Source organism: Thalassophryne amazonica, chromosome 12, assembly GCF_902500255.1.
Source record: "Thalassophryne amazonica chromosome 12, fThaAma1.1, whole genome shotgun sequence".
Classification (NCBI taxonomy): domain Eukaryota; kingdom Metazoa; phylum Chordata; class Actinopteri; order Batrachoidiformes; family Batrachoididae; genus Thalassophryne; species Thalassophryne amazonica.
The window spans coordinates 64,541,945-64,569,665 of NC_047114.1; the positions used below are offsets into that span (position 1 = coordinate 64,541,945).

General features: G+C 39.2%; 1 protein-coding gene across 3 annotated transcripts; it reads right to left on the minus strand.

Moving 5' to 3' along the window:
* Nucleotides 1-2,979: 2,979 nt before the first annotated feature.
* Nucleotides 2,980-27,619, minus strand: prkab2 (protein kinase, AMP-activated, beta 2 non-catalytic subunit). Of its 3 annotated transcripts, none has more exons than XM_034182475.1 (8): nt 27,377-27,619; nt 20,733-20,925; nt 19,839-20,003; nt 19,543-19,636; nt 11,459-11,573; nt 10,084-10,217; nt 8,331-8,399; nt 2,980-4,266 (listed from the first exon to the last, which is right to left on the minus strand). In XM_034182475.1, exons 2-8 carry the CDS (start codon nt 20,903-20,905, stop codon nt 4,189-4,191), a joined length of 828 nt encoding a protein of 275 aa, XP_034038366.1. In that variant the 5' UTR covers nt 20,906-20,925; nt 27,377-27,619; the 3' UTR covers nt 2,980-4,188. The 3 variants fall into 3 exon arrangements, with proteins under 3 accessions (XP_034038366.1, XP_034038367.1, XP_034038365.1); XM_034182476.1 differs by having other exon boundaries at nt 19,839-19,996; nt 20,747-20,922; nt 27,377-27,617; XM_034182474.1 differs by having other exon boundaries at nt 20,733-20,922; nt 27,377-27,617.
* Nucleotides 27,620-27,721: the final 102 nt, after the last annotated feature.

The following is a 27,721-nucleotide window of genomic DNA, read 5'->3' on the forward strand; positions in this document are numbered from 1 at the left end:
GCTTTACAAATTGTTTATGGTAATGAATAATATGGAGATCAGATACTGTTCGCTGCTGTGTCTTAAGAAAACCCAATGTTTCGAGCTCATCTTAAAATTCTGTTCATTGTTCAGGACTTTATTGCACTTTATGATAAAGTAGTGCCCTTTCTAGCAGCTACACCCCCTCCAGCTCAACGTTCCTCAGAAAAGCTGAAAAATTAATCTGTACAAAGCAAATTTAGAATTTAGTTTAGGAAAAACAAAAACCAAAAGGGACTTATCGAGGCTTGTCATATGCCCACCTGTAAATATTTCAGCCTTCATCACATGCACACAAATAAGACAGAGGAAAATAAAAACTACCTGGAAGCAAGTTAGAACTGTAAGAAATTCTGCCTCATCCAAGTACAGAACAGTTAAAGGCAGCATGTGCAAAAACACGTAAAATGTAAAATTACAACCCTAAAATCAAAGTTGAGATAAAATGAATTGAAATGAAGTTGACCACACAAAAAATTAAATATCTATGGTTCATACCGTCTACAATGAAACGCATCAAAATAAATGTAAGAATTGCTGTGGATTTTATTTTTTTATTTGCATGTCCCATACAGTTCTAACTTTTTTTGACTGGGGTTTGCAAGAAAACAAAATGAATAAAAACAATTCACAAAAGGGATAAAAGTTCATCAGGAGGAGAGCAGAGTGACTTCCTTCTTTGCTGTGGATCAGTGCACTGACAGCAGAAATAGAGACCAAAAACATCTGGGGGGAGTAATATTTAGCAGAGACCAACTTTGGTATTATGGGGGTGCCTTTGGGGTCTGGGCTCTTCCAAAAAGGTCACTGTATTTCTTCAGATATATTCTTTCCCTGACAAAACTGAAATACCTTTACAGCTTTAATTAAAATTAAGTTGCACAGTTGGCAATAAGAGAGTCAAGACTTTATGAAAATAAAGCACAAAACAGTGACGGTTTGCATTTAGAAAACAATTAATGAGAGAAATGGGGAGCTCAGAAGAGCCTAATTGAAAACTACCATGTCCGCATTGTTATATTTTCCAAACTTTAACTCACTCTGCTTTTTTTTTTTTTTTTTTAACTTGTTTGGCTGGTCCTGCAACTTACATTTTGAAATGACATATATCAAAAACTGCATGATCATCTACAGCCACAAGATGGTAATGTCTACATGCATTACAAGCTGCTCCTGTATACAGACCTAAATAAAGTACTGTTTGATCTACACTCAGGAGCAGAAGATGGTGATAACACTATGTAACACAGTTTTTGTTCCTGGCTTCTAAGTGTTATATTTCAACTGCTTATGTCTAAAGTCTATGGAAAAATGACTACATTCAGCACAAACTTTGATTTTATTTTTTTTTAACGTTCTAGAAAGTTCTAAAAGTTTCTAGATAATTCTGGAAACTTCTAGAAAATTCTGGGCAGTTCTAGCAGTTAAACAATATTCTAGAAGACTACTCAGTAGTAGTGAAGGCGAATCGAGAATATTCTTGAAAACAGACAAATTTCAAAATATCATTGTCCTGATCACAGAAGCAAAGTTTCTGTGGAATAACAGCTATTTTCTATTTATTTAAGGCATAACAGGTTAGGAAAACACACTGTGTACCCAGGAACAAAACAAAAGTAAAAATGTTACATAGTGTAATGCACCATTAAGCTGGATGCCAACCTCTGTAAAAAAAAAAAAAAAAGGTTGCAGAGAATGAGCAACAATAATAAACCATGCTCTCAAACTGAAAGACCACAATCTTGAATGAAGATAGGGAAAAATCTTTATTAAGGCCCTGAATAAAACATAGGGAATTCCCTTCACACTACTTGATTTGTTTGCACTTTGTGACACAGCCAGAACTGCAACAAGGAGGACGGCCAGGCTAAGGTAAGGCTGTCTATCATGTTTAAATGTACAGTCATTTTCAAAAAGGTATATATATATTCAGTGATGTAAAAGTGCACTTATAGCTCCACATTGACATTTTCATCTGTTCAGTGGTGACAAGAAGTCTTGGGTTATTTGTACCTTGTATTATTACATTAATAAGCCCATGAGCTTCTGCTTGCTAACATGGTATCATTATAAGTACATGAAGTAAGATGAATTTAATCACTGCATGATGTTGCAAGAAGCAGTAGCACCATGTTTCAAGAAGAAATGCAGCTTATAAAGTGATGACTTTTTTCCTTTTCATGACACATTTGGATAGATGCAAATGTGTTGCGACAGCCTGGAAAATATGGTATACAAATGGCAGGTAGTTACAGTACAATGATGAACTTGTACTGTAGTTATGTAGAGACAGTTTGGTGGGGTAGACAGTGTAGGGTAGTCAGGTTATTCTAGGAGTCATATGCATAAATATGCATGATCTGTATACTTTCAGGAACTCAGAAGTTCCCATATGCATGTATACTTCCCTGTCATAGCTCTTTAATGAAAGACAAAATTGTTAATTATACACGCAATAAACATTATGTGCGGTAAACCAAATGCTCTCCATCAAAGTTGATTCCCTGTTCTTTTTTTTTTTTTTTTGTTCTAGCAATGACGATGAATTGACCCCAGTGTAGCACACCTAAATCTATACGGTGGACAGTACCTCAGCAGTAAAGCAACCTTTCTACCATAAGGGGTTGTATGAAAGCATGGTTACAGGTTTGCATTTTCATGTAGTACTTGCTGTTAATTCCCACACTTTAAGAAATGTTTGTACATAGTTTATGGGCATTTCCCTTCTCTCACACTATTGATAAAACAGAGCCCAGGTTTTGTCATTCCGTTGCCCAAAAATTATTTGGTGAAGTAGTTTGACAGAGGTTTCAATGCCATCTACTGTTGAAGTTTCAAACTGCAAGCAAACCTTGCCCTTCCGTTACATATGATCATGTACTTATGACCAAGCTCATTTATCATGAATACAGATGAGGTAACTGAAGTGGCACTGCTGTGCTGATTATGAACCTTTTCAGACTTTGGGTTACTAAGCTAGCTGGTTTTATTTTACAACAGTTCAGCAATGTCTGCAGTATGTCCCTTCGGCTGCCCCCTCTTGTTTTCACTTGGGGTCACCACAGCAGATCTGAGGTGGATCTGCATATTGACTTGGCACACGTTTTACACTGGCTGACATTACTAACACAACTCCACATCTCATAGAGAATGGGTAGGGGTGACCTTGCACCAGGGATCTTCCAAACTGGAAACAAGTGCACTGTTTGGCCATCATTCAGCAATGAATGAAGACTAACACACATTCAGCAAACGAGACACCACAAAATTATAAACAAAACGGTAAAGTGAGCTGGAGGAGGAACACTCAAGTCCATGTTGTTAGCCACACAAACATCAATGGCTCCACCATACAGGGAAAGGCACTATGAAGCATGCAGCCAACACGAACATAGACTTTTCTGAGTGTTCTGACCCACATGTTTTTTGAGGACACAATTACAGGGTACTGGATGAGTTGCAATCTGAAAAATCAATCATGGAGTTTTAAAAACTTTCAATCCATAAAAGTGTGATATAATTTTAAATGAAACAGTTAATCCACACCAATAATCCTCAAAATTCCTCTTTAAAGAATTAGAAATGAACAAGAACTTTCAATTTGGGGAGGTGGTAGTCTCAGAGTTTGGGGGGGGGGGGGGGGTGTCTAACCAGAGGATCCTCCATCAGACAGGAAAAACAGTCAGGTCCTTATTTGATCTGGGCGTGAAGCCGAGCACCTTGCATGGCATCTCACTAACACCGATATATGAATGTGAGACATCAATATAAAGCACTATGAGCACTCTTCATACAAATGCCCTATAGAATTGCAGTTAATGAGGAGTACAATTTCTTTCTGTGGGGTCTGTTCACTCACACTGCACCCTCATTAAACAAAATAAAAAACTCTTTACAGGCAAACATGCATAGAAACAGGTTGATGCAAACAGTCAGATACACAGTGATTTTGTCAGTCTCTTTGTCTGTCAGAGTGTGGTGTTCACATCTGCCACTACAGTCTGTTCAGAGCTCTATGTGGAGGAAAGTGCACTCTTTAAAATGGAGCCACACTCACATCTCACCTGTAAACTTGTTTCATTGCATCAACTGGCCAAACGTGATTTTAAAACTGCAAAATACAAGCATGCTACTCTCTGAAAGCACTGTACAGCACCCCGCTGAGGTTTAGATCGGCTTGTACAGCAGAGAGGTAACATACTTCTTCTTATATCTGTGGGTTGCACTCAACACCATCACTCCATCCTGCACATACAGAAAACAAACAAACAAACAAAAAAAAGACAGAAACAAGCTGCTGTGAGTACAATTTAAATCCGCCGGTATATGTATATACACGAGATGCCCACCATTTGTGAAAGTAACAACTTGTCCTAAGAGAATAATCCAAATGCATTTTTGAACAGTTATGAGAGGTTTGATATTTTTGGCATTATAATATGGCTTGTTGAATGACTGGCTAAGACAGCTCTTGCATTTGAAACATCTGTAAATTCAGGAGACTGAAGTTCTTGTTTGTTCTCCACACATCAGCGATTATGACTGTCACACCAAAAATTCTAAAAGGGTATCAAGCTTTACTATAGGTCTCAAACAATCACTTTCATGCATTCATTCTGTCCAGTTAACAAGTGCAGGGGGCTGCAAGCTCATCCCAGTGAATAGAGAACCAGTGATGGGGTGCAGCCTGTACCTGTCCAACAGAAGGTGAACACGTACAGTCAACTGTTTATCATCACGTCTATGGCCGAGGTTTGAGCATCTAGATGATGTCTATTCAAAGACAGGATCAACATTTCCAACACTTTTATTTAAAAAAAAAAATCACATTTTTTTGTTAATAAACCTTCCAAAAACAAACCAAACCAAGAGATGAATCACTTCATAACCTCATTGAAGAAGGTAATATGTGGGTATGCTGTAATTTAACCACATTTGTGAAAACCAAGTCAGCCCAGTCACCTATAAAATGCCTGTAAAGGAAGTGGTACATACAACTGGAAGGCTCCACTATGAGGTCCCGTTTCACATTCTCTATTGATCAATAATGATGACCCACACGATGCTCCAACCTTTCAACTTTAAAAAAAAAAAAAAAAAAACCCTCTCCAAGAACCGGCACATCTCTGGAGTTCACGTGTTAGAAAATACATTCTTCACTTTCCACATTCCAACACTCCAACAAAATACAACTGTCCCAGAGTACAAAACAAACTCTGGGCATTGGCCCTAAAGTCAAAGACAGCCCATTAGTTTAAAAAACAAACTAACAAACATTCCAAGTAGGTTCTTGGCTAGTTTAAATCAGTGTTCCATTTATTTTGAAATGTTTACAAACTACTTTACAACTGTTACAGAAATAGCTAGTTAAACATAGATTTAAATCTCTTTTAAAGTGGCTTCAAATCCTCACATTTGGAAAGCTGGAACAAGTCCATTTTAGGCATCTTGCCTTGATGAAGCATCTACGTTGCTGCATCTGCTACCTCGTAGAACCACACAGCATCTCAAATGGCAGCTGCCCCGGTAGATGAACAGTTCAGTCCCATTCCCCAAAGGCAGCCACCTACTTGGAGCAGCTAGGTGATGTCTGACTTTTCCTCACAATGCAGCAAGTGTGACTCATCTGGGTCTCCTTATATCACAGCATATTTAACACAAAGTCATTTGCGCGCAGGGGTCTCCAACCCTACTCCTGGAGAGCACCAGCCCTGCACATTTTATGTCTACCTGCTCTACTATGTGTGTGTGGTTTTAAGTGAACACACCTGGCTGGGTTAATTAGCTGTGCGTTGAAGCAGGGAAAGTTAGATACAAGCAGAATAGGTGCTCTCCATGAGTAGCAATACCCAAAAATCTTCCAGAGTCCTAGTACTAATGGCACCTGGATGCTTCCTTAGATCACAACCGGGAGCACCACGATTCTAAACACTTAGCCCTTCATCCACATGCAGCAATATCAACGTCACTACCCACATGTATCCAACAATGCCATGTCAGATTAATCTATTGTACAACCCCAATTTCAATGAAGTTGGAACATTGTGTGAAATGTAAATAAAAACAGAATACAATGATTTGCAAATCCTCTTCATCCTATATTCAATTGAATACACCACAAACACAAGATATTTAATGTTCAAACTGATAAACTTTTTTGTTTTTGTGCAAATATCTGCTCATTTTGAAATGAATGCCTACAACACGTTTCAAAAAAGCTGGGACAGGGGCAACAATGCTCAAGAACACCTGTTTGGAACAATCCACAGGTGAAGAGGTTAATTGGAAACAGGTGAGTGTCATGATTGGGTATAAAAGGAGCATCCCCAAAAGGCTCAGCCATTCACAAGCAAAGATGGGGCAAGGATCACCACATTGTGAACAACTGTGTGAAAAAAATAGTCCAAAAGTTTAAGAACAATGTTTCTCAACGTTCAATTGCAATGAATTTAAGGATTCCATCATCTACATCTACAGATTCAGAGAATCCGAAGAATCCTTTGATCCCCCGGTTGGCACTACAATACAAACCGACATCATTGTGTAAAGGATCTTACCGCGTGGGCTCAGGAACACTTCAGAAAACCATTGTCAGTTAACACAGTTCGTCTCTACATCTACAAGTGCAAGTTAAAACTCTACTATGCAAAGCAAAAGCCATACATCAACAACATCCAGAAACGCCGCCACCTTCTCTGGGCCTGAGCTCATTTGAAATGGACAGACACAAAGTGGAAAAGTGTGCTGTGGTCTGATGAGTCCACATTTCAAATTGGTTTTGCAAATCATGGACGTCGTGTCCTCCGGACAAAGAGGAAAAAGACCAGCTAGACTGTTACCAGCGCAAAGTTCGAAAGCCAGCATCTGTGATGGTATGGGGGCATGTTAGTGCCCATGGCATGGGCAACTTACACATCTGTGATGGCACCATCAATGCTGAAAGGTACATCCAGGTTTTGGAGCAACACATGCTGCCATCCAAGCAACGTCTTTTTCAGGGACGTCCCTGCTTATTTCAGCAAGACAATGCCAAGCCACATTCTGCACGTGTTACAACAGCGTGGCTTCACAGTAAAAGAGTGCAGGTACTATCTGCAGTCCAGACCTGTCGCCCATTGAAAATGTGTGGCGCATTCTGAAGTGCAAAATACGACAACGGAGACCCCGGACTGTTGAACAACTGAAGTCGAACATCAAGCAAGAATGGGAAAGAATTCCACCTACAAAGCTTCAACAATTAGTGTCCTCAGTTCCCAAATGCTTATTGAGTGTTGTTAGAAGGAAAGGTGATGTAACACAGTGGTAAACATACCACTGTCCCAGCTTTTTTGAAATGTGTTGCAGGCATCCGTTTCAAAATGAACAAATATTTGCATGAAAACAATAAAGTTTCAGTTTTAACATTAGCAATCTTGTCTTTGTGGTGTATTCAGTTGAATATAGGTTGAAGAGGATTTGCAAATCACTGTATTCTGTTTTTATTTACATTTTACACAACGTCCCAACTTCATTGGAATTGGGGTTATAAGAAAATGTATGTTTTTTAATCATTATGGGGTTATAAAAAATATCAGAAAAACATATACCTTTTATTTTTGTGTGATTGTAAGTATTGTGAATATATCATGTTAATACTTGCATTTTCATTTGACTGCTCACTGCTGAAGCTTCATGTGAAAGTGTAAACTTATCTCAAAAGAGAGAAGACCTCAAGGTCTGGCCTTGGGTAAATAACTGGGCAGCTGTGGTTGAGACACTCTCACGGGGGAGAGAAGCATTTTTAGATATGACTGGTTGAAAAATGTTGCTAGGTAACCACCATCCATGTTATCCCTGAACTGTATATAAACTTGAAAACTTTCAACATGCCTTCAGTGGAAGGAAATACAATGTAGTGTATTGTCCACTCCCGCGGTATTAATAAAGACTTCAATTGAAGCAAGAAGTCTTACTCTCTGCCTCTAGTCACAGTCAGAAAGAGTGACAGAATGTTTCTGACATCCATTATCAAAAACATTGTTTTATGTACATCATCTGTGTCAGTATGAACTTATTCTACAAATTTAAAGGTCACTGGATCACCTTTGCTCAGATAAATAGCAACAATAAAAAAAAGAAAAAATTGTATCCAATATGTGCATCTCATGTTGAATGAAGGTATCCAAAACAATAATACTTAAGCTTAAAGGAATTGGTATAATATTTTCAGCCCACAGTGAAGTGCCATCCTCAAATCATCAGACATTTTATGTAGGACCAGTTACATCTGGAAATTGTGGGAAGCATTTAAGTGATTCCAGTGAGCGCACCTTTATAGAAAGAGCATACAGGTGGTTCAGCATGACGTGGTTTGGCTCAGGCAGCAGGGCAGGGTCACACTACCAAAGGAGACAGAGGGTAAAATGTATTTACAAAAAAAAAAAGACATCAAACACAAGCTTGGGGAAAAGATAGCATAAAGTAACTTAAATACAACCCCTGGCAAAAATTATGGAATCACCGGCCTCGGAGGATGTTCATTCAGTTGTTTAATTTTGTAGAAAAAAAGCAGATCACAAACATGACACAAAACTAAAGTCATTTCAAATGGCAACTTTCTGGCTTTAAGAAACACTATAAGAAATCAGGAAAAAAAAATTGTGGCAGTCAGTAACGGTTACTTTTTTAGACCAAGCAGAGGGAAAAAACTATGGACTCACTCAATTCTGAGGAATAAATTATGGAATCATGAAAAACAAAAGAATGCTCCAACACATCACTAGTATTTTGTTGCACCACCTCTGGCTTTTATAACAGCTTGCAGTCTCTGAGGCATGGACTTAATGAGTGACAAACAGTACTCTTCATTAATCTGGCTCCAACTTTCTCTGATTGTTGTTGCCAGATCAGCTCTGCAGGTTGGAGCCTTGTCATGGACCATTTTCTTCAACTTCCACCAAAGATTTTCAATTGGATTAAGATCCGGACTATTTGCAGGCCATGACATTGACCCTATGTGTCTTTTTGCAAGGAATGTTTTCACAGTGTTTGCTCTATGGCAAGATGCATTATCATCTTGAAAAATGATTTCATCATCCCCAAACATCCTTTCAATTGATGGGATAAGAAAAGTGTCCAAAATATCAACGTAAACTTGTGCATTTATTGATGATGTAATGACAGCCATCTCCCCAGTGGTTTTACCTGACATGCAGCCCCATATCATCAATGACTGTGGAAATTTACATGTTCTCTTCAGGCAGTCATCTTTATAAATCTCATTGGAACGGCACCAAACAAACGTTCCAGCATCATCACTTTGCCCAATGCAGATTCGAGATTCATCACTGAATATGACTTTCATCCAGTCATCCACAGTCCACGATTGCTTTTCCTTAGCCCACTGTACCCTTGTTTTTTTCTGTTTAGGTGTTAACATTAAGTTTTCTGTCTTGACGCTTTGATGTCTTCCTTGGTCTACCAGTATGTTTGCCTTTAACAACCTTCCCATGTTGTTTGTATTTGGTCCAGAGTTTAGACACAGCTGACTGTGAACAACCAACATCTTTTGCAGCACTGCGTGATGATTTATCCTCTTTTAAGAGTTTGATAATCCTCTCCTTTGTTTCAATTGACATCTCTCGTGTTGAAGCCATGATTCATGTCAGTCCACTTGGTGCAACAGCTCTCCAAGGTGTGATCACTCCTTTTTAGATGCAGACTAACGAGCAGATCTGATTTGATGCAGGTGTTAGTTTTGGGGATGAAAATTTACAGGGTGATTCCATAATTTATTCCTCAGAATTGAGTGAGTCCATATTTTTTTCCCTCTGCTTGGTCTAAAAAAGTAACCGTTACTGACTGCCACAATTTTTTTTCCTGATTTCTTATAGTGTTTGTTAAAGCCAGAAAGTTGCCATTTGAAATGACTTTAGTTTTGTGTCATGTCTGTGATCTGCTTTTTTTCTACAAAATTAAACAACTGAATGAACATCCTCCGAGGCCGGTGATTCCATAATTTTTGCCAGGGGTTGTACAAGAAGTTAAAAGGTGCAACAACAACAAAAAAATGGAGAAACTGACAGATATGTTGGTGTCCTTGTTGAGGATAACTTGAAGGAGGTGAGGGGGGAGTATGGGCGGGGCCTTAAAATGTTCCCTAGGTTTGATGCTGTACTGCTCCTGCCCGTACGGCCCTGGAGGGGAGCTGGACAGATCTGTGAACACACAACAGTCTCAATCGCAATACTGGTACAACATCAACAATTAAAAAGAAAAAAAACAAAAAGTGGTGTAAAACTTGTGCCAAATAAAGGAAGCCAAAACAATAGGGCAGCGCAGTCTCATTTAGGGGGGGCGGGCGCTTAAGGGGTAAAATGACGCATACGATGTAATTTCTCTACTTTCGGGGTACAAACCACAGAATTTTCAATGGGGTTTTGGGCAAATTGTATGCAAACAAAGTGAAAATGCAAAGAAAACGTGACAATGTGGTGGAAAAGTGGACGTGTTGCGGTTTGTTTATGACCCAGAGCACAAACGTGTCGAGGCAGTTTTGCAGGCGAGAGAATGGAGCTACTCATTTCAGCTCAGCTTGGTGTATAAATCTCGTTGTTCCAGGCAGTGAGAGCTGTCAGCTGGCTAATAGAAGCAAATTAGACACAAAACAAAACCAGCTGATTTCAATAAACAATCAATGCAGCCCAAGCTTGTTTTCATCCTGCAGCCAGTCGCTGCTTCGGATTCGCCACTTTGCTGGAAGTGATGTGTCTCCGTGGCAACCCAAACTGTGTATATATTAAATGGAGGTTCCCGTAAGTGGTCAAATCCTGCAATATCACGGAGGGTTCAAACAAGACTACGGTCTCCTACTACTACTTTTCACACAATTCTAGACTGTCCAAGTAACAGACCTTCAAAACAACAAAAAGCAGCATCAGTGCACAGAACACTCACCCAAAAACTCTGTTTCAACACCAACTGTAGATCACTGTTGAGATTTGTTTGCCTTAATTTTATAACTCCCATAGTTACCAGAGCTTTGAGTCACATAGTTGTACCAAAGTTGTTGATAGTCTGTAATGTTATGGCTGACTGAGCAGCTACAATGTGGTAATTATAGGGACAAGTAAACATTTTACTTGATAACTACAAGTAAAATGTTTATAGTAACACGTATTAGGAGGTTATAGTCTGGGTTAAGGCTTCCCAAGGCAGAATAATCAACCAATACACAACAGCTGTCCCTGGTCTGTGGCGGTACCAAGTGTCTCCCAAGCACTTTTATACGAATAACGACAATGTGACAGAGTGGGTTCCTGCTGAAACAGTACCATCAACTATACTGTGGCCAATTCAGGCTCATCACCAGAGGCCACCGACTAACAAGCAGAAGAATTACAATGTGGCTATATCATAATTAATGAAAAGAAATAGAAGAGTCTGGATGCAGGCTGACCTGATGTGTCTGAGCACTCCAGAGAGTCGACCTGCAGGGCATCGAACACCTCAAAATCAGACTTTTTCACCTGGATCAAGTTGTTGATGGTGCCAAGTTGACTGGTTACCACAGGCTGAAAGAGAGAAACAATCACGTGTAATTTCCAGGCATTTTTGGAGCTACCATATACAGTACAGATGTAAGGACACGCCCCGCCCCTCCCAAGACTTTCACATACTTACATAACAATGACGTAATTGTGGATATTTTGACACAATTGTCAGGAGAAATTAAGTGGCAGAGGTGGTGGCCAAGTGGTTAGTGCACTTGGTTTCAGTGTGGAAGGTTCCCAGTTCAAAACTATGACATTTCGCCATGTAATTCACTGCGGTATTGTATCACTTCCTGTTCCGGAGCACAGCGGTGTTTTTCTGTATCTGTTAGCTGTTTAATCTGCGCAGTTAGATTGATCTAGTTATCTAGATTACGATTTGTTTCCCAGTGTAATCTTTACGTGCCTTAACTAAAGCACTCCTTCTGCTGAATCACCTCTAAATTATTTACACATTATTCACTTTGCGTGTTTTTAGGAATCCGCTAGCTTAGCGTAGCTACTAGCTCTTAGCCGATTTAGCATGGCGGCTTCTCCTGTCTCTCCCGCACTTTTCTGCTCTGGGTGTGAAATGTTTAGTTATTCCTCGGCCTCCTTTAGCAGTAATGGTACTTGTAATAAGTGTAGCTTATTCGTAGCTTTGGAGGCCAGGCTGGGCGAATTGGAGACTCGGCTCCGCACCGTGGAAAATTCTACAGCTAGCAAGGCCCCTGTAGTCGGTGCGGACCAAGGTAGCTTAGCCGCCGTTAGTTCCCCCCTGGCAGATCCCGAGCAGCCGGGAAAGCAGGCCGACTGGGTGACTGTGAGGAGGAAGCGTAGCCCTAAACAGAAGCCCCGTGTACACCGCCAACCCGTTCACATCTCTAACCGTTTTTCCCCACTCGACGACACACCCGCCGAGGATCAAACTCTGGTTATTGGCGACTCTGTTTTGAGAAATGTGAAGTTAGCGACACCAGCAACCATAGTCAATTGTCTTCCGGGGGCCAGAGCAGGCGACATTGAAGGAAATTTGAAACTGCTGGCTAAGGCTAAGCGTAAATTTGGTAAGATTGTAATTCACGTCGGCAGTAATGACACCCGGTTACGCCAATCGGAGGTCACTAAAATTAACATTAAATCGGTGTGTAACTTTGCAAAAACAATGTCGGACTTTGTAGTTTTCTCTGGGCCCCTCCCCAATCGGACCGGGAGTGACATGTTTAGCCGCATGTTCTCCTTGAATTGCTGGCTGTCTGAGTGGTGTCCAAAAAATGAGGTGGGCTTCATAGATAATTGGCAAAGCTTCTGGGGAAAACCTGGTCTTGTTAGGAGAGACGGCATCCATCCCACTTTGGATGGAGCAGCTCTCATTTCTAGAAATCTGGCCAATTTTCTTAAATCCTCCAAACCGTGACTATCCAGGGTTGGGACCAGGAAGCAGAGTTGTAGTCTTACACACCTCTCTGCAGCTTCTCTCCCCCTGCCATCCCCTCATTACCCCATCCCCGTAGAGACGGTGCCTGCTCCCAGACTACCAATAACCAGCAAAAATCTATTTAAGCATAAAAATTCAAAAAGAAAAAATAATATAGCACCTTCAACTGCACCACAGACTAAAACAGTTAAATGTGGTCTATTAAACATTAGGTCTCTCTCTTCTAAGTCCCTGTTGGTAAATGATATAATAATTGATCAACATATTGATTTATTCTGCCTAACAGAAACCTGGTTACAGCAGGATGAATATGTTAGTTTAAATGAGTCAACACCCCCGAGTCACACTAACTGTCAGAATGCTCGTAGCACGGGCCGGGGTGGAGGATTAGCAGCAATCTTCCATTCCAGCTTATTAATTAATCCAAAACCCAGACAGAGCTTTAATTCATTTGAAAGCTTGTCTCTTAGTCTTGTCCATCCAAATTGGAAGTCCCAAAAACCAGTTTTATTTGTTATTATCTATCGTCCACCTGGTCGTTACTGTGAGTTTCTCTGTGAATTTTCAGACCTTTTGTCTGACTTAGTGCTTAGCTCAGATAAGATAATTATAGTGGGCGATTTTAACATCCACACAGATGCTGAGAATGACAGCCTCAACACTGCATTTAATCTATTATTAGACTCTATTGGCTTTGCTCAAAAAGTAAATGAGTCCACCCACCACTTTAATCATATCTTAGATCTTGTTCTGACTTATGGTATGGAAATAGAAGACTTAACAGTATTCCCTGAAAACTCCCTTCTGTCTGATCATTTCTTAATAACATTTACATTTACTCTGATGGACTACCCAGCAGTGGGGAATAAGTTTCATTACACTAGAAGTCTTTCAGAAAGCGCTGTAACTAGGTTTAAGGATATGATTCCTTCTTTATGTTCTCTAATGCCATATACCAACACAGTGCAGAGTAGCTACCTAAACTCTGTAAGGGAGATAGAGTATCTCGTCAATAGTTTTACATCCTCATTGAAGACAACTTTGGATGCTGTAGCTCCTCTGAAAAAGAGAGCTTTAAATCAGAAGTGTCTGACTCCGTGGTATAACTCACAAACTCGTAGCTTAAAGCAGATAACCCGTAAGTTGGAGAGGAAATGGCGTCTCACTAATTTAGAAGATCTTCACTTAGCCTGGAAAAAGAGTCTGTTGCTCTATAAAAAAGCCCTCCGTAAAGCTAGGACATCTTTCTACTCATCACTAATTGAAGAAAATAAGAACAACCCCAGGTTTCTTTTCAGCACTGTAGCCAGGCTGACAAAGAGTCAGAGCTCTATTGAGCTGAGTATTCCATTAACTTTAACTAGTAATGACTTCATGACTTTCTTTGCTAACAAAATTTTAACTATTAGAGAAAAAATTACTCATAACCATCCCAAAGACGTATCGTTATCTTTGGCTGCTTTCAGTGATGCCGGTATTTGGTTAGACTCTTTCTCTCCGATTGTTCTGTCTGAGTTATTCTCATTAGTTACTTCATCCAAACCATCAACATGTTTATTAGACCCCATTCCTACCAGGCTGCTCAAGGAAGCCCTACCATTATTTAATGCTTCGATCTTAAATATGATCAATCTATCTTTGTTAGTTGGCTATGTACCACAGGCTTTTAAGGTGGCAGTAATTAAACCATTACTTAAAAAGCCATCACTTGACCCAGCTATCTTAGCTAATTATAGGCCAATCTCCAACCTTCCTTTTCTCTCAAAAATTCTTGAAAGGGTAGTTGTAAAACAGCTAACTGATCATCTGCAGAGGAATGGTCTATTTGAAGAGTTTCAGTCAGGTTTTAGAATTCATCATAGTACAGAAACGGCATTAGTGAAGGTTACAAATGATCTTCTTATGGCCTCGGACAGTGGACTCATCTCTGTGCTTGTTCTGTTAGACCTCAGTGCTGCTTTTGATACTGTTGACCATAAAATTTTATTACAGAGATTAGAGCATGCCATAGGTATTAAAGGCACTGCGCTGCGGTGGTTTGAATCATATTTGTCTAATAGATTACAATTTGTTCATGTAAATGGGGAATCTTCTTCACAGACTAAAGTTAATTATGGAGTTCCACAAGGTTCTGTGCTAGGACCAATTTTATTTACTTTATACATGCTTCCCTTAGGCAGTATTATTAGACGGTATTGCTTAAATTTTCATTGTTACGCAGATGATACCCAGCTTTATCTATCCATGAAGCCAGAGGACACACACCAATTAGCTAAACTGCAGGATTGTCTTACAGACATAAAGACATGGATGACCTCTAATTTCCTGCTTTTAAACTCAGATAAAACTGAAGTTATTGTACTTGGCCCCACAAATCTTAGAAACATGGTGTCTAACCAGATCCTTACTCTGGATGGCATTACCCTGACCTCTAGTAATACTGTGAGAAATCTTGGAGTCATTTTTGATCAGGATATGTCATTCAAAGCGCATATTAAACAAATATGTAGGACTGCTTTTTTGCATTTACGCAATATCTCTAAAATCAGAAAGGTCTTGTCTCAGAGTGATGCTGAAAAACTAATTCATGCATTTATTTCCTCTAGGCTGGACTATTGTAATTCATTATTATCAGGTTGTCCTAAAAGTTCCCTAAAAAGCCTTCAGTTAATTCAAAATGCTGCAGCTAGAGTACTGACGGGGACTAGAAGGAGAGAGCATATCTCACCCATATTGGCCTCTCTTCATTGGCTTCCTGTTAATTCTAGAATAGAATTTAAAATTCTTCTTCTTACTTATAAGGTTTTGAATAATCAGGTCCCGTCTTATCTTAGGGACCTCGTAGTACCATATCACCCCAATAGAGCGCTTCGCTCTCAGACTGCAGGCTTACTTGTAGTTCCTAGGGTTTGTAAGAGTAGAATGGGAGGCAGAGCCTTCAGCTTTCAGGCTCCTCTCCTGTGGAACCAGCTCCCAATTCAGATCAGGGAGACAGACACCCTCTCTACTTTTAAGATTAGGCTTAAAACTTTCCTTTTTGCTAAAGCTTATAGTTAGGGCTGGATCAGGTGACCCTGAACCATCCCTTAGTTATGCTGCTATAGACGTAGACTGCTGGGGGGTTCCCATGATGCACTGTTTCTTTCTCTTTTTGCTCTGTATGCACCACTCTGCATTTAATCATTAGTGATTGATCTCTGCTCCCCTCCACAGCATGTCTTTTTCTTGGTTCTCTCCCTCAGCCCCAACCAGTCCCAGCAGAAGACTGCCCCTCCCTGAGCCTGGTTCTGCTGGAGGTTTCTTCCTGTTAAAAGGGAGTTTTTCCTTCCCACTGTAGCCAAGTGCTTGCTCACAGGGGGTCGTTTTGACCGTTGGGGTTTTACATAATTATTGTATGGCCTTGCCTTACAATATAAAGCGCCTTGGGGCAACTGTTTGTTGTGATTTGGCGCTATATAAAAAAATTGATTGATTGATTGATTAATGTGGAGTTGTGTCAGGAAGGGCATCCGGTGGAAAACTTGTGCCAAATCAATATGCAGATGTGCCTCGGATGTGCTGTGGAAACCCCGAGTGAAAACAAGGGAGCAGCCGAATGAACTTACTATCAGGAGAAATGAAAGTCGAGGTCATGTACAATGTAACAAGTTCCTTATTTTGCTCAACAAATTCTATGGGGGAGAAGACAGCCAAATAATTAAGGGTTTATTCAGTAAGTAGAGCTACAGTCGGGTCCATAACTATTTGGACAGTGGCAATTTTTGCACTTCTGCCTCTGAAAACCATCACAATGGCTTAAAGAAGCAGTCAAGATGACAATGTGCTTGCAGTGTCGACTTTTAACTTTAATTCAAGAGGAGTAACAAAAGTATCACATTAACCATTTAGAATTTCCAGTTATTTTTTTATACAAAAAGCCCCTCCATTTCTCATAAGCCATAACTAATAGGACAAACTAAATGTAAGTTTCATTGTTTGTACTAATGACCACTTTTACAACCAGTTTTCTTTAGAGACGTCAGGGGATGGGTACAGGAACATTTTCAAGTCACTGACTATGTCTTGGACTTATGTACATCACTCATTAAGAAATACAAACAGAATTGTACATTAGGTCTGTCTGGAATTGGCAGTTCTCAAACTGAGTGACTGTCCAAGAAGCAGATGATTGAGGGAAGCCACCAAGACACCCATGACAACTCTAAAGTTATAGGCTTCTGTGTCTGTAAAAAGCTCTGAGTGCAACACCAGTCCCAGTTTCATGGTGGAGTGGAATAGAACAAAAATATTTATATATACACTCATATTTTCTGGACTCTCAACATGTTAAAAAGCATCATGGAAAGTGGTGGGGAGGACATACGAGTGTAGACTCGTATGTCTACACATTGCAATGCAGGATAATTGGCATTTACGTTTGAAACATACATTTCCCAATAGGGGTGTCGGAAAAAAAATCGATTCACGTCCGAATCGCGATTCTTATTTATTACGATTCTGAATCGATCCAAAATGTCCAAGAATCGACTTTTAAAAAGTATTTTTTTAAACATTTTCTTGCTTACTCGCTGCGTGTACTGTTTGTTAGGCAACGGCTTCTGTACTACAGCGTCCCCGCGAAGTGGGGGGGGGGGGTCCAGCGTGCTTCAAACACTCGTGAGCTGCAGAGTTCAGTGGCTGTAGCTTAGCAATGGCAGACAAAAAGCTAATTCAGCCAGCACTGTCTTTGCTGAAGGCAAATGTTTGGGCGCATTTTGGATTTTATTATTTGCTGCTTGACAAATAAGGAGCTTGACATGACTTATGCAGTGTGCAAAATGAAAGTCAAGTACTTCGGAAACACTTCAAATCCGCAAGCCCACATGCTACGCCATCACCCGGAGCTAAAAGAAGCGGAGCAGCGGTCTCTGCCAACTACGACTACTGACCAGCGCTTCGCTAAACTGCCAGCCAACTCTGAACGAGCAAAGCAGATAAGTAAATTTACATCTAGAAACACTTGATTAACCTTGTAAAGCTGCATTTTCTTAAACATAAACATTTTTTAAGTAATATAACTATTTCTCAGAGCTCTCTGAATCGAAAATCGATTCTGGATCGAATCGTCACCCCAAGAATCGGAATCGAATTGAATCGTGAGTTGTTGTACGATTCACATCCCTATTTCCCAAGAATTCAAGAAAAAACAATTTGTAACAATTTGGAAAGACTACTCCATCACACACTAGCCTAAATAACATGGGATAAATGTCATTAATGTTGTGTTTCTTGTTTCCACTGTACTAAAAATGTACCCAACCATAATATGTGTACCATTACACCCCAATTTTTGACATAACGGTCTCTGTGGAATATAAGTCACAGGACCTACTAAACTGGTAAAGAAAAAAAGAGTGACTTATATTCTGTAAAATACAATAAAGCAAAATTTAATATGCATATTTATTGGCAGTATACCCCTGTCATTTCTGGCAGACCTCAGGGTTTATGCGCACACCCTTGTGTCTTGAAAATTTAACTGAAGCAGCTTGTTGTGGCAACTCGGCTTTACACAGTTTCAGGCATTGAACAGTAGCCAACAAACTGCTGTGTGCTCATCATGACAAAACAATAACAGGATTCACCTTAAAGAACCACAGTTTTATACCTTTTTAAAATAATGATTTGCCGTCAGTAAATAACACAGACATCTGGTGTGTAACAGGTATTATTGAGGATTTTCAATGCCATCATCAGCAAGGGATTATTTCATAAGACATTTACAGTGCAAAATATATCCCCAATACTGTATATATTCCTGGAGGAAGGAGGTGAGGATCACTGATTCAACAAGAGTCATCAGGAGATGACATATCCCCCAGTCCCCATAAATCAGGAATACCAAGTATTACTGATCACCCAAGTATGCTAAATATGAATGTAATTTGTCAACTGTTTTTTTAGATATCGCGCTAACAAGGGTAACAATGACAATATCTTGGATATCTCACTGTAATCTTGAAATTGACCTCAAGGTCACCGTAATCACCTCATGTTGGAGGATCACCCAAGTACACCCTTATGATAAATATGAATGAAATTGGTCAATTGGCTCTTGAGATATTGTGTTAAATGATCACCCTATATCCCCCCGCATTTCATAGCGATGATAATCAATGGAGGAAAGCAATGCTCAACTTTTTCTATGTTGACAGGTGTCAAAATCTGTCAAATAGATGTCAGATTCTGACATCTAACACCTTCTATCAAAAGCTCTCACTGCTAGCTTGACAGGTTTGGCTGAGTTTTTTCATGCTGTGGTTATCAATCGTAGTTTTAATGATTAAAATCTGAAATGTAAAACTCACCACCAGGAATTTTATCATGGTTCTACCATAAAACCAGTAACCTTTTCAACCATATATGGCAGTGAAGGTTGAAGCAAGAGAGTAGAATGTTGTGGATGACAGTGTTAAACAATATTACAGAGGTTGAGAATGAGGAGGATGTTAACAAGCGTAACACAAACATCAGTCAGTGATGTGAGGTTGATAAAATGACAGAAATAAATAAAAAGCAATGACACTGACATACCTCTGAAGGATCATGGAGCCACTGTCCATCGACAAAAAACTTGTATTGGTGCTCTCCTTCTGGCAAGTCCAAGATTGCTACAAAATCATTATGGCTTTTGAATGAAGAATATGAACAAAGTATTAGTATAATAAACACCATGAATGTGCGTCAGTAAAAGCTCTACAACTGGCACACATAGCTCCAGAAAGTGTTAAGAAGGGAGAAAGAAGGGATTAAGGAAAGGCAGGCTGGGGGGGCTGATGTACTGACAACTACTGCAAGCCTGACTGCAAAATAAAAGTATATATATTTACCTTTTATTTAGCGGTATCTTGGTGGTCCAGTTATTGAAGGAACCGGCTATGTAGACATCCTTCCCGCCTCCGGCCCAGCGGATAACAGTAGGTCGAGCCTGAGGATTGGTCTTTAGTAAATCATCCAAGCCTGGAGTGAATTCTTTGTCAGCTGATGCCTGCAAACAAAGCAAATGACACAACAGAAACTCATTTCTCATGCTGTCTGCTTTGATTTCTTCTGACAAGAGCAGCTTGCTTGTGATTATTTCACCAAAGACAAAAAATAAACACAACCAGCAATTGCAAATTCATCAAAAGTGTGCTGGCTGCTGCTGATGCACTCATCTAAGAAATCTCCCAAAATACTATGCACACAGACACAAAAGAGCCACTGCTGTGTAAGAAAGACAAAGGATCACAAGGTCACATATCTTTGGTTCAATATAATCAACAAGACAACATTACTACAACCATAGGAATGGGTGGAGTACTGTGCAAACACAATCTTTTGCATAGCAATGTATACAATTAGGAGGAAATATAATGCTGACATTTTCATTTCATTTTAACCGAGTCATCTCACACAAGATTAGAGCTTTTCATAGACACTACATTTGTCTGCACAGATTATAAACACCATACTAACAATTATTTTGAGTGTACAACAAAACCCTTTTCCAATACTGCTGTTTTTAGGACTGGCACAGAACATGTTTTATCAGCAACATTTTGATGATGTTGGTGTGATCTCAGAATAGGGAACAAACAAATAAATAATTAAAATTTGCATATCAGCATACGGTGTTATCAATAGGATTTTATTGGATCCCCCCACCCCTCCTTTTCTTTCATAGCTCTGATGCCGTCAAAGTTACCCAGAAATGTGACTTATATCTTAAAACGTTTCGGCAATATTCCAGCAGTACCTTGGACTCAGTTCCATGTGTGTTGAAGATGTTGGGATCATCTGTACTGTCCATCATCTTACTACTGGGTTCTTGGTCTTTCTGACTGCCGCTGCTGTCTGAGCGTTGAGCTTTGGCTCCATGGCGATCTCCAGAAACCCTGTCACTTGTGTTGCCCATAACACCTCCCTACAGTGCTGCTGGACACAAAAACAATTACATACATGCTGTGGCAAAACCCATTACTTACAGAATTTAGTTTTTTTATGTCTGTAAGACAAGCATACAAAACAGACTGCGAGGAACAGCACATTTCGTTTCCTGCTTTCTAAGTTACATACGACTGGCAACAATATGTGAACCTAAATGACTCAAATTTCAGCAAGACAGTATCTTGGATACCCAGAGCACGTCTGCCTTGCTGTTTCTAGTTTTGCAATAATTTTCTCCTAGTTTATGTAAGACGCATGTAACAAATATCAACTGCAAAAAAAATGATACTAAACAGAAAGCTTGCTATTCAAAACACACTCAAATAGATAAGAAAATTAGAACAGATGGTAGTGAATATGAAACAGGGTGTGAAAAGAATGTGAGAAGGTTAAAAACTACAAAGCAAGCAGAAGCTCTATAGACAAATGCCTGGAATACACCCACTGTAAAAGGTAGTTAAATCATGCAAAAACTGCAATTAATTTAAAATAGGTAAATTAAACCAGAACAATTGCCAATCAGTAACTTCTATGATATTAACCTACTGCAATAACAATAGCTAACAAGCAGACATTGCCAGTTGACAAAGAATGGTAACAGGCAGGCCCCCTCACACCTTCAATGTTTCTCATGGATCCACTGTGAGTGAGTGACCAAGCGTGCATCTTTTTCAAAAGTGAAAGCAGGTGCTCAAAGTGCCTTAAGACTCATTTATGCTCCATTTATGTATGAAAAAAATCAATCTTGTCGAAAGAATTTTATCCATCACTTTCATGTCATTTTAGCTTAGGACTGGAATTAAGCAACACATCCACTAGAGGGCACTACACAGGGCCAAAGATTTCTGACATCAAACATGGCAACATTCAAGGAGGCTATAATCAGTGGTGGGCACAGATAACCAAAAAATTAACTTCAATAACAGATACTCAGATAACTGAAAACTTATCTTCGATAAAGATAAAACAATAAACCACCCAAAAATGTATCGGAAGTTACAGATAACCGATAACAGATAAATTCCAATATTGTATCTGATACATTTGCAACTACTAGTAAAACAAATTTAAGTTTTAATGCCACAATAACTTCTACTAATATTAAAAGTAACAACAGACCCACACACTGAGACCACACTTTTGTCTTTGAACATTCTGCCCCTGCTGGAAGCTCTTGTTTACTACAGAGCTCCCAACACAGAGGCACCCTGAGAGCAGCCATAAAGCCAGCTCTCTATCAATTACAACACTCCGGTCAGGCGGAGGTCTTGAAAAATAAAGTCATGCTGACTTATGGTTATGATTTATAAATAACATTAATACCGATAGAATAACTCCATTAATGTCAATTCTGTCATTTGTACAAAGTTAAAATATAGCATATATCTTTTAATGTTGAATAATGCACTAATTCTGAGGTTTTGTAACAAACACAGACAAATCACAAAGGATTCTGGGTAAAAGTGCCTCTGCTAAACACTGATTGGTTCAGTCATTCATGATGTAAGCCAACATGTTAATGTGACATCTGTCGTGTGTTGGTGTTCATTTTTTTATTTGTAAAAATAGGCATTTTTACGGAGCCCTGGAAGTGTCATCGCAAAATGTTTTGCATGTGGAGAGAATGTGCGCACGTTTTATGATGTAAAATGTGCTTTACACTGTGCGAGATGGTTTTTCATGCAGGAATTTTTTGGACCGAGTTTCAGGTTAATCGCGCGTCCTGCATCGTGTAGTGTACAAACATGGAGTAACAAGCTGCATTTAACATCTCAGGACCACCTCCTGATCGCCGATCGTATGGTCCAATGAAAATCTAACCTGTTTGATATTATTCTGGTCGGCCGTCGTGAGGTTATCCTCCTGCTGAAAAGCTACAAGCATCCAACCGCTCGCACTGTGCCTGTGCAAACACTGCAGAGCTGTCTTGTAATGTTATTATTATTTTTTTTTTTTTTTGCTGTTGTTTTGTTTTGTTTTTAAACTTCATTTGCAAAAAAAAAAAAGCCATTTGCAAAGCCAAAAAGTTGATTTGACAATCATCTGATATAACCGGGGTCAAAACAAATACAACACTGCCTTCTACTGGTTCCCAGACGCTTAGTACTTAGGGCGAATACTGCCATGAACACTACTGGCCAGTAGATGGCAGTAGAGGCCTTGAAAACAAAATTCCAGATAATCCCTGTCTGCTACATTTAAAATGCGTGGAATTTAACAAACGCAAATACAATAACAACGTCTATAAACCCAGAGAATATATTCAAGAGAGTTTTAGGCACTAGAGTTTAATGCTGTTGTCCGTGGAGCCTGAACAGAGTGTCTGAAATGCATTTGTCCTGTCGTGAACGTGTGATTACATCATCCTACCCATAATGCACTGCTGGGCTCAGCATGTGCTCACAAAACCTTAACAATTAGCACATTACTTTAAAACTAAAACATATATCTGATATTTTCACTTTATAAAACTTCAGACATGACAGTAATTTTAAATAACTTTGAACCATAAGTTAAAAATGTATGCCTCTGGATGACTTAGGTGATATTGCCAGCATATCGGTATGGTGTTAAAGGAAAGCTAGAGATGCTTTTCATAAAAACAGCTCTCTTCTGTTTGCAGAGGGTATAACTGTATATCTGTTACAAAACTTTTAACAGGTAGATGCTGAACTGATTTTAAATTTTAGAAATGCTTGTTGCTGTTAAGCTTTGTTTATCTGTCTAAAAGTTATCGGACAAAAGTTAATCGGAAGATAATTGGTCCGATAATGGTTTTTAAAGTTATCTAAAAAGATAATCCAATAATGAAAACTTTATCTTCGATAATTATCTGTTATCGGATTATCAGAACTGTGCCCACCACTGGCTATAATAATGTATCACAACAGAAGAAGAACAAAACAGTAGGTAGCAGTGAAGATGGAGGTGATCTGTCAGGCCATTCCATACTTCACAACAAGGTTATACATATAGAAGAAGTAGGTCCTGTGCAGGCCCACTGGTGTCGGTGCTTGGGCAACACAGTGGTTAGCACTCTTGCCTCACAGTAAGAAGGTCTGGGGTTCCACACATACCCAGTTCCTTTCTGTGTGGAATTTTCATGTTCTCCCAGTTTCTGTGCGAGTTTTCCCCGAGTACTTCAATTTAACGTCACTTTCAAAAACATGCTTATTAGGGTCTGCTCCAAGGCAGCGTCTCAACATCTAGATTTGGTCCCCACTTGACAGACTGCAACTGGTCACTGCTCTTAGTGGTTGAATTGTGTTTAATTGTAATTGGGGTGTGTTAAATACAGAAGACCAATTCTGTTTTATGTATTCATATATGCACAATGACAATAAAACTCCTTAAAATATACCTATAAATGATACGCCAATATGATTGGATAAAACACTAAAGAATAAATAGCAATAGACCCTTTTCGCGGACAGGTAATATTTTTCATACCACCTGAGTAATCAGCCAATCTGGACAGTGGAGCGGCACCATGACGAACAGGCGCGGTCAAAGGAACTGTGAAATACTGGTGGGTCACTATTAATAATTTCTTATATGTCCAACCTCGTAGGTTGATCGTTAAAATTAAATTTGTTAGTTCTAAAAGCCATCATAATTATTTATAGGAAAACATTCTATTTTTTTTCTACTAAGGTTTGAACTTTGAGTGTTTACACAGGAGAGAGAAGTGAGAAAATGTTAACGCCTGTTTGAGAAAAGTGTATAAAGTGTGTAGTGAGGGGTTTTACAGCCTTAAAACATCTATAATAATTGTAAAAAATAACGCTGACTACTTCATGGATTTCACCTATCGCGGGTTATTTTTAGAACGTAACTCCCACAATAAACGAGGGACCACTGTATATGATAAAATCGTTATCAAGTTGTTCACCAATGAATATGGCTTTTTACACCCTTCAGAAAACCATACAACATTTATCATTTATAGGTATATGGTTTTCTTCAGGGTGTATAAAGCCATATTCATTGGTGAACAACTTGAAAACTGATATTATTATTATTACTAATATTCCCCGGATTCTGTAATATGAAATGGATGTAATCTGTTACGTTCATTAAATCATGGATGACTGCCATATTATTTATCAATAACATGGCATAAATATGATAAACATATTTATCAAGAAAATTTATTGAAAACTTATACTGATAAACAGAGCAATCCGGGATTTCTGACATCCACCAATTTTGATCTGAAACAACTCCAAAATTTAATGGAGTCTTGATGCCCTAATATTTATCTGTGGTGAAATTTTTGTCAAAATCCGTACAGTAGTTTTGACGTAATCCTGCTAATGGTTAGACAGACAAATAAATAAACACAGCTGATTTAATTACGTCCTTGGAGGACGTAAAATTGCAGGTGCTGAATGCAGAGTTTTGACTGCTCTTCACACTCCCTTCCTCCCTTGCACTTCCTGACTCCCAACTTCAGACTTCTCTTTTATTGGAGTCCACACCCCCCTTTCCCTATCTTCAGACTCAGAGATGTGTGTTCAGAGGAAGATAACTTATCTCTGAAGATTATGAAAAACAGCTTAGTTTATCCCATCCTGTCTATGAAACAGTCTGCTTTCTTATTGCTAATGTGAACATTCCATTAAGGGCATGACACATACCACCGACTCTGCAACTTTTTGTGCAGACGGCACAGCTTTTGCAAGGTTGCACGGCAATTGTTACATAACATACCTATGATAATCTATGACTTCCCAGAGATGGGACACCAGTCAATTACAGAATATTGAAAATTGAATTCAGGTGTTCATATTGATAGCTAGCATGACCAAATGTCCTGTTTTCTATTTGTACTGACCTTGGCGATGTTTTCACAGAGAAAAACCACCCCTCAAGGTTATATTGCCTGGATACCGACCTTGAAAATAATTTAATCCTAAACCATTCCAGACAAAATAGTTTTCAAAGCTTCTAGGCACTTGAGTGAGGTTTAGAGTCTTGTTCCAATACCAGGCATACTAGCATTAATATATGTGTGGCCAAGTCAATTAGCATGCACACTCGGCACAATGCCGGCTGGCATGAAAACAGTCAAGCCAGGGTGGATTAGTGCAGTTTAATTTGATGTGGTTTTCTTTTTTACATTGTAGCCACTGTGTCAATTCAACAACAAATAACTCGCATTATACATACATATATGGTATGTATAATGTATAATGCTATACATTGGATCTCTATGGTATCACAAGACGCCAGCCATGTTTTCATGCCAGTGAGTCACTTGACATCCAAGGAAAGTGAAAGTGACGTTGCTGTGACCCACAGAATAAATGTAGGGGTTTTTTTTTGGGGGGGGGGGGGTGTCAAGGAATTCATTTAAGACAACAAATTAATGCTAAAAAATAAATTAATTCATGATAGTGGGATTTTTGTGAAAATTTTTACTTTAAAAAAATGGCCACCACAAAAACAAAGATTTGTCATATCTTCATTTATATTATAGCTTTTGTATGATCTTGGTGTCTAAATGTAGGGATTTGGGGTCAAGGAATTCAATTAAGAGAACCAGTTAAAGACGTAACAACACATTTTCATGATAGCAGGACATTGTGTGAAAAATATTAATTTTCAATTACTTCCGACCATGGAATATTCTTTTCAATTCACTAAACCAACAATCCCTGAAGACAGAGCTGACCTAATCCTTAACTACTGGAACTTTAAGTACATGTTATTTCAACTTGAGGTAGTAAATTCACATAGTAAATACTTAGTGCAAGAGATGTATTCACCACAGCTTATCGATAAAAATGACATCCAAATGACAAAATGGTTATTTTTCCATATTAAGCATGTGAAAATCAAGCAAAATATGGAACCATTTTGCCTGGATTTCTGGTTGCATCCAGAAATCACACACACAAATGTAAAAATAAAATAAAATAAAAAAGCACAACCACACACACACAATAAAGTAAAGAATAAATAAAATAAAAAATCCCTGACACAAATACAGCATAACAAAACACCACATATTTGAAAAGCTGAAAACAGTCAAACTTGGAAATTTTCTCTTTGATAAATGTTTTAATGATTTATGTGAAACAGCTCCATGGCAGCAGCAGTCTGTCACCGCCCACTTTTACAGCTCGCCGACACAAACAGCAACAAGTCCACCAAACTAACACAACAAATCATGTACACCGCAGTTAAAAACATGCAGGATGTCAAGAATAACTACAGCACAATAACCTACAAGGGTCTCCTCTCTAGCAGAGTCAGCTGTGTCCACAAATCAGGAAAATACGTATATTTAGCTGTTCGCTGACAGCTGCTAGCTGAGTTTGTAGCTAATCACTAGCCAGAGCAGCACCATGTCGTAAATAACGTGTCAGTCACAACAACGTGGCTAAAACAACATTCGTTCAATATACGGTCAGGACTGAACGAACAAACTCACCAAAGCCAGCTGATGGAATTAGTTTGTTTTTAGCAGAGCGTCTGTCTCACGCCTGCCTCAAGCTAGCAGTGCTGATTTCACCAGCGCTCAAATTACGGCATATACGGTTGTTGTTGTTGTCCTCCTTCTTCCGCCAGGAATTGTCAGATTTTCCTTTGTGCAGTACTCCCCAAAATGCTAAACAAAGGCTCCCTTGCTTGATCACTTCTACCGCAGTCCAAAAGTAGAATTTTACAAGGCCACAAAACTAGGCACGTTTACGAAGAAGAAAAACGCTAGAGCGGACATTGAGATCCTTTCCGCGATAATGTGGACAGCCATCTTGGGAGAGTATTTGCCATGATT